The sequence below is a fragment of the Rutidosis leptorrhynchoides genome, chromosome 3 (assembly GCF_046630445.1).
Source record: "Rutidosis leptorrhynchoides isolate AG116_Rl617_1_P2 chromosome 3, CSIRO_AGI_Rlap_v1, whole genome shotgun sequence".
NCBI lineage: Eukaryota > Viridiplantae > Streptophyta > Magnoliopsida > Asterales > Asteraceae > Rutidosis > Rutidosis leptorrhynchoides.
This window is the reverse complement of record NC_092335.1, coordinates 370,733,371-370,745,504: the sequence shown is the minus strand read 5'-3', so window position 1 is coordinate 370,745,504 and position 12,134 is coordinate 370,733,371. Positions and strand designations below refer to the sequence as shown.

General features: G+C 34.0%; 1 protein-coding gene across 1 annotated transcript; it reads right to left on the bottom strand.

Annotated features, from left to right (window-relative positions):
* Positions 1-4,121: 4,121 nt before the first annotated feature.
* On the bottom strand, positions 4,122-4,789 carry LOC139897618 (uncharacterized). The gene has a single exon (XM_071880309.1). The coding sequence runs from the start codon at positions 4,593-4,595 to the stop codon at positions 4,290-4,292; it is 306 nt and encodes a 101-aa protein (XP_071736410.1). The 5' UTR covers positions 4,596-4,789; the 3' UTR covers positions 4,122-4,289.
* Between the last annotated feature and the right edge of the window lie 7,345 nt (positions 4,790-12,134).

Genomic DNA, 12,134 nt, shown 5'->3' with positions numbered 1-12,134 from the left:
GGGACATAACCTTGTGTGAGAATTGGCTCCCACTAAAACCGCCATCTCCATTATATGCTCGGATGGGCCGCCTTGTGAACATCGTCTTCTTGATTTCAATCTTGGTTGCATTATCTTACAAAATAACTATTCTATTTTCTATACTATTACAAATACAATATAAATAGAAAGACGACATGCAAGTCGTTTAATAAATTATTACATTCATTCCGAATAAATAATAAATTAAATCATACAACCAAACATCCACACAAGGGTCTTATTGAGGCAAATACTACCGATTTCATACAACAATCGCATACAAAACAAATGGAGTGCCAACCGTCCATTTTCATATAACATGTTCCGATAAGGATTGATTTAAACAACACTTAATGGCACTTATAATATTCAATCCTTGTTTACATAACATATGTATGTAAACCCACTTCATATTTTGTAAGTATGGTTTTCATGCCAAAACTATCCAAATAAACATATTAAGTGAATCAAAACATGTTGGAGATTTATTCACTTTACCAAAGCATAGTCTAAAATTAATAATTTTAATTTTCTCATTTCATGTAAAACATGAAAAGAATTCATGTACTTTATTTTCCTAAACATTGAATCTTTAATAGTCAACATGCAAGTTACCATTAAAATTTTCGGATTTTGGCAGATTCATACATGTAACTTTAAATGGTTATATCTTACTCATTTCTAATCCGTTTTCGATGAATTTTTTTTTCAAATTTAAGTTCTTTCAGTTAGCTTTCAAATGCAATTGGTCTCATACAATAATATTGAGTTTAAAGCCCCGAAACAGTCCATCAAATACGGACTGTCCAGGCTGAAAAAATTTCTTAAATGAAAAAAAAATGAATTTAACCCATTTTACATTTTGCCAAAATCCAAGATTCAAATTAGTATTTAGGAAACATAAAACATAAATCATGATACTTGTTTTGCATGTTTGTTATGCATGATCATCTCCAAGAATCATGCACAACGCATCCATCAAAACTAAATATCATAAGAAAAGTTTGCTAAAACTTGTACAAGATGGCTCGGATACCACTGTGGGAGTATGATACAAATTCAAAACGAGCGGAAGCATTTTTAAAACTTTACAAAATCATACTCTTCCACGGATCATTGTACAAAACTTTAGTAAACAAAATAAATTAACGAAACTGAACAAGAGAAGATTAGAATACAACCTTTGTAGCCCTTTTGAAGATCGAATTTGAAAACCCAAAGAAGAGTTCCTCTAAACGGTAGACACCCAAAGTTCCAACCTTGCTTCGATCTATACCTTCTACTTAACGGATCTTTTCATTTCCTTATTTCCACCAAAACCCGAACCCAATTATAAAGTATTTTGGTTACTTGAAAATGAGAAAGAGAAATAGCATTTTGTATGTGTGTTTTTGTATCTCAAGTTACATATCTATTTTCAATACCAAGACTTGGTATTATATAGAATAAAATTGATACATATAATACAAATATAAAGATTTGGAAAGATTTTAAAAGATTTGCAAAATCAAATCTTTATATAAAATAAGATTTACAAATCAAATCAAATCTTATTTATATCAAATCAAATCTTATATATTATATAAAATATGATTATAGTACAAATCTTTATATAAAATAAGATTACAAATCAAATCAAATCTTATTTATATCAAATTAAATCTTATATATTTAGATTTGTAAGTATATGTACACACAAAAAAAAACTTACTTAATTTATTAAACCATTAACTAATGATTAATAAATTAATTTCCGATTAGAAGGTATATCAAACAATTTACGATTGGCCTTTGTGTGTGACCGAATAGGATAAATGGACTTTTATTATTTAATGTCATGGGCATATCTTCAGAATATATGTACCACAGTCAAACCACGATCGAACCGTAGCCAACCCGAGAACATATTTCTAACAAGATAATCATAATATTCATCAAAAACACCTTCCTGCTTATGATCTCAACATATGAAATCATCACAGAACACGATATACACATTATCAATATTGATATATTATAAAAATATATTTATTAAATTGAATTCGGAATAACCGAATTCGAAAAAATTTAGAACCAGAAAATTGAATTGAAAATCGATAACTTATATTACAAACTATGTTACTGTCAAAATAATCAAATACTTTTTAAAAAATTTGTTCTCTACATTAAAGACGTAATATATCAAAAATAAATCCTAAAAAACTAACCTGAATGCTATCATATAAATATTGCTCCTCACTCTTTCATTTTTTTCTGAAAATGTTCTCGCTGAACTTTATGAATTAATTCCAAGGAAGCCTACTATTTACGTCATGAATCAACGTGACCTTGTTATCACTTTTCGTGTTCTAAGCGTACAAGCTTTACATAATGAGCTTAATAAACGACAAACACATGAGTTTTTTTTATTTTTTTTATTTTTTTTATTTTTTTTTAGAACGGCAATTTTAGCATTGAATCCTCTCATTTGACACATACACACCCGTTAGGAAGAAACTCCTCGCATCGATCGCAGAAAGCGTACCCGGAATGCTTTAGGTTAACTGCTTGACCCGCACAGAGTGAAAGATAGCATAGGCAACCTTGGAAAATCAGGCCTTTTCCAATCGCGAACAAGAGAAAATCAGGCACAACCTTGGAAAATCAGAGCCTGTGGTTATAAAAATTGGGCACCACGGTGTGCCTTATCGCGAACAAGAGAAAATCAGGCAGCCATACACTTAACACAAAACGCACAACTTACAACATAAAAAATTAAGCTGCAACTGGTTGTACCTCTTCACTACATCATTTCACAAATGTGCGCAACACTTGTACTCGTAGCTAAGATTGTTGTATCTCATCGTACAACATTAACAATCGACGCCACTGAGAGCCTAGAACAACATCACAGGAAAATTGCATTGCATCTACTTAACAAAACCTAACGAAATTACACTAACGTATGGTATACAGACGGATCATTTACAACCGACACTCTCGCCTCGAATCATTCACAATCGACGCCCTACAGTAACTAATCACTATAAAGAAGGCACCAAATGCTTGAACATATGCATAAATGCTTACAATCTCAGTTTTTATTGCATTCACATGAAGCTATGAGTTTACACATGATGTAATCAAGTCAACATTATGATGTTCATGAAGCTTAAAGCTCAATACAGAACCAAAAAAAATCACACCACCATTACTCAAACCTAATTAACATAAATAAAAAGTATTGTATAGGATTGACTATTTGTAACAATGTTCAATTTGAATTTGAATGTCACAAATTTGAAATTTGACCTTTGCTTTCTTCATTTGCACGAGACTGATAAACTCTGGCTACGAAAACCGAACTTTTTAAAAGAAGTCATGAAGGCATATATGTAAAACGACCACCGACCGACAACCAAAAAACTGGAACCAGAGGGGTGTGCACATACATATGTGCTCTGTGCTCTGTGCTCTCTAGTTTGCTGTCAAAACAGAAATGCTGAGATTTTGGGGTGCGCGCCGTGCACCTAAATGTGCACTCCGTGCACAGAGTACAAAAAATTGTCGTTTTTCCAGTTTTGGTTTGTGGACGTTTCATGCAATCTGTAAGTATCACAAGCAATAATTTTGAAAGCTTACACATGTGAAAAACCTAAATCTTTGAAAACAATATGCACTTCATTAAATGAAAAACCTAATATGCACTTCAAAGTGCTGCTTCATATATTATCAACTGCTAATGGAAATTATTCATGAAATGAACAAAACTATACTCCTACATATTTGAAAACAATTTGCACATATCTATAATTTATAATTGATTGTATTCAAATGTAATCTCAAAGGGACGTGTGGATCATTCAGCAGGTCGGTTATCAACTTTTCTACCATATACATTCCATCAACTACTAAAAATTATGATACACGAATGATTTATTCATCACACCTAGCTTAGTGATTGGGATCTAATTATATCTTCACAATAAGTCAGTGTGAGGAAACCCGGGAAAATGGCCCGAAAATGATCACGGAAGAACACAATTAACACGTGTACATCAATGTTAAAATACTCATCTCCCCCAATAGCCTAACAGCTAAATCTTATCAGTTTATTAAATAAAGTAATAAGTTACTAAGGATTGTGATTTAATAATCAATCAATATTCAATACTAATACTAGTATTAAATATTATAAAAGTATTTTTACATATAAAATTTTGAACTACAGTAATATGTATGTTTACTCGATATATTACAAGTACAATAAACCCAATCGGTTTACCGGGTTAATACGGTGGGTTTGGAGGACGAACTGAGATCTGAACCGGAAGCGGTCGACCGGTACCTGAACCGCCACAACTATTACACACCATCCGCCCGGAACCAGCACACGTCCGACACCCACGGTCACCATCCGACCACCGATTACAAAGACAACTAACTCGACCGGTTCCGTTGCAACTTGAACATCTTGGACCTGAACCCGGACCCGAACCCATCATCGGGTTCTGATCTATCACTGATTTCAATAAAGCTGCTCCGGCTAAAACGCTTAAACCGGTCGCAATTTGAGTCAATGCAATTGGACCCATGAAGATTGTTTTGGGTGAATAATGAATTGCAAAATGATTTGATTTTGGGGTAACAGATAGAAAGATCTGGGTGTGGGTGATGAAAGTAGATAGATATGAAAATGGAAATTTAAAGATGAATAAATTTAAAGTGGTGGTGGAATTGTACACGTAGAAGCATGTTTAGTTTTGGAGTTTTATTGAATGGTTGCTTTGCTTCTTTTTTCCCATTCTCATTTTGTTTGATATTTTTATTATTAATATTAAATATTAAATATATTCATAAAATTAGAGGAGCTAATTCTCACTCACCACTTTTTAATTCATCTACAATTTTATCTAATAAAATCATAGTTATACCCTTAAATTAATCTAGCAAGTTAAATTTATATTATTATTTTAACCCGTAAATTAATCTAGAGAATTGAACTTATATTATTATTCTAAGTATAATATAATAGTAAATCAGGTGTAGATGGATCAAAAAGTGGTGTGTGATAATTATCACCCAAAATTAAAAGGTTAGTTTGATAAACTATATTATACTTCTTTCGTCTCAATTTAATAGTTCACAGACAAAAACACACAAAAAGTGACTGTCACATGTATTTTCTTGTCGACTTTTCAGTTTTATCCATTACTTTTGTTACCTACATTTTTGTCTTACTTAAATAAAGTAAGGGTATAAAGGTACTCAATTATTATCCATATATACTAATCCCCATAGTTGGGGTACTATTCCCTTACTATTCAAGATTTCATGCTTTACCGGGTTGTACATTGTGCATAATCCGTTGTACCCACAAGGGGTAGTAGTGATCTGCAGTAACTTTTTTTTTTAAATTGTCCCTCTCATTCTCCCCTACAAATTATACTAAAGGACTGCACAAAACCGTTGGCCCAATTTTTTTAAACTAATTTTCCTAAAAAAACGTTACGATTAATTCTTATTTTGTTATCTTTACCCTCCTTTTTCCCTACAATTTTTCCTAAACTTTCGCCAACAACGGCAAACAACTCTTGAATACTCCATGACATTGCCCAAAAATGTCTACACGAAAGATTTCAAACTTTATCGAGTTGTACATCGCGCATAGACCGTTGTACACACAACGGGTAGTACTGATCTACATTAACTTTTTTTCCTTTTTTTTCTTAATTGTCTCTCTCATTCTCCCCTACAAATTTTATTAAAGGACTTCACAAAACTGTATGCCCGATAATTTTTTAAACTAATTTTCCTTAAAAAGACGTTACGATTAATTTTTATTTTGTTATTTTTACCCTTCTTTTTCCTACAATTCTTCCTAAACTTTCACCAACAACGGCAAACAACTCTTGAAGACTCCATGACAATTGTCTACACGATGGCGCGGCAACGCGCACCCACTATTACTAGTTTTTAACTATTTATGAAAGTTAATTTAGGACGGACAAAAAATGAAAGATAGAGTATTAATATGAGATGGAGGGAGTAGTAAGAAGTTAAACGTTAAACGATTAATATTACGGATGATTTAAATGGTTTGATTAACTACTAACCGAACATGGAGATTTTTAATGATTTAAGATATAATTTCAACTCTAAATAGTTCAATATGAGTTGTTATTTTATTCAACATCTAATGTCATTAAAAGTTTAAAAACAAACACGTTGAATGCAAAATCATTCACTAGTTGGCAATGAATTATTCCACTAAGAGGTAATCAAACACAACCATAAGATGTGTTTAGTACACTAGCTTGTAAGTTCACGGCATTCTACAAACCTGTTTGAAGTGTCTAATGAGATTGTGTTTGATTTTTTCATTGGTGTCCGAGGCAAGTAGCGAAGCTCGGGGAAATTCTTCAACATCATTAATGTTATGCGCCTCACAAGGATGCAAAGAAGAAACTTTTTTGGGAATCGCTACATCAGCTTGTCAACTCGAATGAAGGGCCATTGGTTTTATGTGGAGATTTTAATGAAGTTCGCAATCAATCCGAGAGATTCAATAGTGTTTTTGTTGGAAGAAGAGCAACCCGCTGTAATGATTTCATCTTAAACAATAATCTCATTGATATACCACTTGGTGGGAGGAAATTTACTCGGGTTAGTGACGATGGTTTCAAATATAGCAAATTGGATCGTTTTCTGGTATCCGAAAATTTTCATCAAATGTGGGATAATCTATCGGTGCTAGCTCTTGACAGAAAGCATTCGGATCACTGTCCGATTGTGCTAAAGGATAAGAATGATGATTTTGGGCCTAAACCCGTCCGGGTGTTTCATGAGTGGCTAGAGTGTCAAGAGGCAACACAAATTGTCACGGATTTATGGTCGACAGATTACTATGGTGTTAGAAAAGACCATGTTTTTCGTGTAAAGATAAAAAAAAGTCAAATAAGCATTAAAGGAATGGAGCAAAGGAAAATTCAGAAATTTAGATAATGAGATTATTCTTCATAAAGAGATCGCCACCAAGCTCGAATTAAAGGCAGAATCGACTTCTTTAAATGACAGTGAAATTGAGATGTGGAAGAACTCAAGGCAAGCTTAGTTATCTAAGGAACGATTGAAGACCAACATGTTAAAACAAAAATCAAGAATTCGTTGGAACTTATAAGGAGATGAAAATTCGAAATTCTTCCATTCAATGATCCGGAGGAGATGTAATATGTGCAACATTCGAGGCCTACTAATCAATGGAAACTGGAAGGAAAGCCCGGATCAAATTAAGAGTGATGTTTATGATCATTTTTCAAAGCTGTTCGAAAAAGTGAAGTCATAAGACCAAGCTTGGAAGACTTAGATTACAAGACTCTTTCAGTAGAAGAATCCGGTGAGTTAGAAGCGAGGTTCACTAAGGACAAAATTCATGAAGCAATAAACGGTTGTGAAAGCTCCAAGGCATCAGGCCCCGATGGTTTTAATCTAAAATTTTATAAGAAATATTCAGACGTCATAAAAGGTGATCTAATGGAGGTCGTCTCGTGGTTTTGGGAACATGGCGAGATCTCGAGAGGATGTAATGCCTCTTTTGTCACACTTATTCCTAAAAAGTCGGATCCGTTGGGTCTCGGGGATTATCGCCCGATTAGTCTAATCGGGAGCTACTATAACATCATTGCTAAGGCACTCTCAAATAGATGAAGGAAGGTAATTCCGAATTTGGTAGATGTGGAACAAAGCGCTTTTGTAAAGGGTAGATTTATTCTCGACGGGGCGTTAATTGCAAATGAAACAATCGACTACCTAAATAAGAGATGACAAAAAGGTAATGTGTTCAAAGCGGATTTCGAGAAGGCTTTTGATTGTTTAGATTGGGATTTTATTTCGGAAGTGATGAGCAACATGGGGTTTGGAAGTAAATGGATATCATGGATTATGTCATGTCTCAAATCGGCTTCTATCTCGGTACTAGTTAATGGATCTCCCAAGAAGGAATTCACACTCGGTAAAGGTGTGAGACAAGTCAACCCGCTCCCACCTTTCTTATTCATTCTTGTGGCAAAAGGTCTAAATATGTTCACAAAATCCTCGGTTCAAAATGGTTTATTTAAAGGTGTTGAAGTCGAAAAAGATAAAATTCTAATTTCCCATCTGCAATATGCTGACGATACTATTTTCTTTGGAGAATGGAGCAATTCCAACGCGGCGAATCTCATCAAAATCTTGAAGTGTTTTGAACTAGCTTCAGGTTTAAAAGTTAATTTCCATAAAAGCTTCATTTATGACATTGGTGTGATACATGAAGAAGTCAGTGGGTTAGCATCGAGACTTGGGTGCCAAGTTGGTACACTTCCTTTTACTTACCTCGGGTTACCAATTGGATGTAAAGTGAATAAATTCGAAACATGGTAACCGGTTATAGATAAAATTAAAAGTAGGCTCTTGGGGTGGAAGGCTAGAGCGTTGTCTTTTGGTGGCCGATTAGAGCTTCTAAAGTCGGTTTCTAAATAGTCTATCGTTGTATTTTTTTTCTCCATCTACCGTGCTCCTCAAAGTGCGATTAAACTACTAGAGAATGTGAGGAGATCTTTCTTTTGGGGAGGGGCGGGATTAACTTCCTCAATTTGTTGGGTTAAATGGGACACTTGCATTTTACTTTACAGGAAGGGGGGGGGGGGGGGTTTGGGTTTCGATTCGCTTAGTTCTAAAAATCTTGCATTATTGGAAAAGTGGTGGTGGAGGTTTAAAACCGAACCCACTATTTTATGGTCTAAGCTAATACGTTCCATTTATGGTCCTAATGGTGGGATTCCGGTGGATAATAGGCCTGCCCGTTATCCTTCGAATTCCATTTCGGCACAGATTGTTAATGCAGGTAGGTGCATCGAAGAGTTAGGCATCCCCTTTCGTTCATCGTTTGTCAAAAAGCTTGGGGATGGAAGTAACAGGTCATTCTGGAATGAAGTTTGGCTTGGCACAGAAAATCTCAAGAGTTTATTTCCAAGACTCTACAAATTGGAAGCAAGAATTGGTGCTACTGTAAAGGATAGATTATAAAGTTACATTCTACAACGAGCTATCAAAAACTATTTCCAAGGATAAGTTCTCATGTATTATAATACACTGAACGATATCTTTCATTAATCACTCATACCAACCTGAGGGCATCTTAGTAATTATGGCATACTTGTATATAAGCCTGATTAGTGACTCCTCAGCTGACATCTCCTTTCGTCGATTCACATTAGTAATTTCTTGAAAACCAAAGGTATAATGTCTATGGTTACCTTCCAGAATTTGAATTTGGTACCATCTCTAACAAACACAAGCCATGCATCAAACTTCATGGCTGTGATTGATGTGTGCGAGGTGTAGTACGAAATAGATTATATTTTACTACGAAATACTATTAAATACGATACAATTTACACAAGTTATTTATTTATTTATAGAATGGGATATACCTAAACCTTGCTACAACACTTATATGCAGTGTACCTAATTGTAGAGTAGTGTAGTTTTTAGTAAGTCTGGTTCGTTCCACAGGGAGTCAACTAAGTTTAACGCTATATTTATTTTAAACTATATTTGTATATATATATATATATATATATATATATATATATATATATATATATATATATATATATATAAGTAATATTATTATTATTATAAAAGGGGGGGTTTTTACCGTTTAGTGACCGGTTCGTCGATTTTATATCTTAAGTCACAATTAAAACCTAATGTAAAATATTAAATATAAATATAACTTAATTTAAAGCGTAAATAAATGACGATAAATAAAAGTGTGATGAAATAAAATTGTAGTAATATAAAGTACGATAAATAAATGACGGTAAATAAAAGTACGATGAAATATAAAATAAAGGAATTATGCTTATTTAAACTTCCGTAATCCAGATGTTCGACGTGTTGATTTTAATTTATTACCATGGGTTAATTGTCCTTTGTCCTGGATTATTCGATATGTCCATCTGGTTTTTGTCCATAACAGTCCATCGGTCATAAATATAAAGTGCGAGTGTCCTCGTCAAATTACCCTTATACCCGAAGTCAAATATTCCAACTAATTGGGGACTTAAACTATAACAAGGTCTTAATACTTTGTTAATGATTACACCAGGTTATCGACTGCGTGTAACCCAAGGTTTTAATACATTGTTAACAATTACACCAAGTGTCCTTGTATGTAATCCACCCCTGTTTTAATGAGTCTATTGACTATTAATCCATTCCAGTGTCCGGTTAAATGAACGATTATTAGTATTTATAAATATCCAGCCCATCGTGTCCGACCGAGCGTATGTGGTTATTTAATTAACGAACTATCATTCATTTGAACAAATATAAAGCCCATTAATAGCTCATAGTCCAATTACCACAAGTGTCGGTCTTTTGTCCAAACCCCAACTATGGTCCAAAGCCTAATAACCCTGTCTTAATATTTAGTCCAACATCACGATTACTTCAGCTTAAATAAACATAATAATAACTTAGTTACGAGACATTAATTTAAAAAGGTTGAACATAACTTACAATGAGTATTAATCGCGTAGTGTTACACGGACATAATTTTGACTTACAAACCTTAAACATTCGCTAAAATAACCTTATTATTATTATTAACTTAAATATTAAAATTAAAATTATAAATATAAATATAGATTGAGATATTGAAGTAGAAAAGGTGTAATGAATCGAGCAGAATGCGCGGCCTTTTATAGGCCCACTTTGAACTGTACAGCTCCTCGAGTGCGGTACATTTCTTCTTCACAGCTCCGCAGTCGCGGAGCTTTGGATTCCAGCTCACTAAACGAATTACACAACTACTGAAAAAGAACTCCTTTCCATTGTCTTTGCTTTTGACAAATTTCGTTCGTATCTTGTTCTAGCTAAAACGGTGGTCTATACCGACCATTCTGCTCTTAGATACCTATTTTCAAAATAAGATGCCAAACCACGATTAATTCGTTGGATCTTACTCTTACAAGAGTTCGATATTGAAATCCGAGACTAAAAGGGAGCAGAAAATCTCGCCGCTGATCATCTTTCTCGTCTTGAAAATCCTGAATTAGAAGTTCTAAATGATTCGGCCATACAAGACAACTTTCCTGATGAATATCTTTTGAAAATCGATTATAATGAAATTCCATGGTTTGCAGACTATGCAAACTACTTAGTATATGGATTCCTTGAAAAAGGGTTGTCGTACCAAAAACGAAAGAAATTCTTTAGTGATATAAAACACTATTTCTGGGAAGATCTACATTTGTATAAAAGTTGTCCTGATGGAATAATACGCCGATGCGTATTCAGAAATGAAGGTAGTCAAATCTTAAACCATTGTCACACAGGACCAATAGGAGGGCATTATAGGTCTCAACTTACAGCAAGAAAAGTCTAGGATGCTGGATTTTATTGGCCTACAATTTTCAAATACGCACACCTTCTTTGTAAATCCTATGATGCATGTCAAAGGGCCGGAAAAATAAGTCAACGTGATGAAATACCACAAAATGTCATTCAAGTATGTGAAGTATTTGACGTTTGGGGTATTGACTTTATGGGTCCATTTCCAAAATCTCATAATAATTTCTACATTCTCGTTGCCATTGATTATGTATCTAAATGGGCGGAAGTACAAGCTCTCCCAACTAACGATGCACGAGTTGTAGCCAACTTCTTAAAACGTCTTTTTGCTAGGTTCGGAACATCGAAAGCTTTAATAAGTGATCGGGGTACTCATTTGTGTAATAATCAACTTGAGAAAGTTATTAAAAGATATGGAGTAACTCATAAAATCTTAACTGCTTATCATTCACAAACAAGTGGACAAGTTGAAAATACCAACCGAGCTTTAAAACGTATTCTAGAGAAAACCGTAGGATCAAATCCGAAGGAATGGTCCATGAAATTGGAGGATGCACTCTGGGCTTTTAGAACAGCCTACAAAACTCCAATTGGAACCACACCTTTTAAACTCATTTACGAAAAAGCATGTCATCTTTCAGTAGAAATTGAGCACAAAGCATTCTGGGCTTTGAAGACATGTAATCTTGATTTGCATGAAGCCGGTCGTCTACGATTAAGTCAATTAAACGAATTAG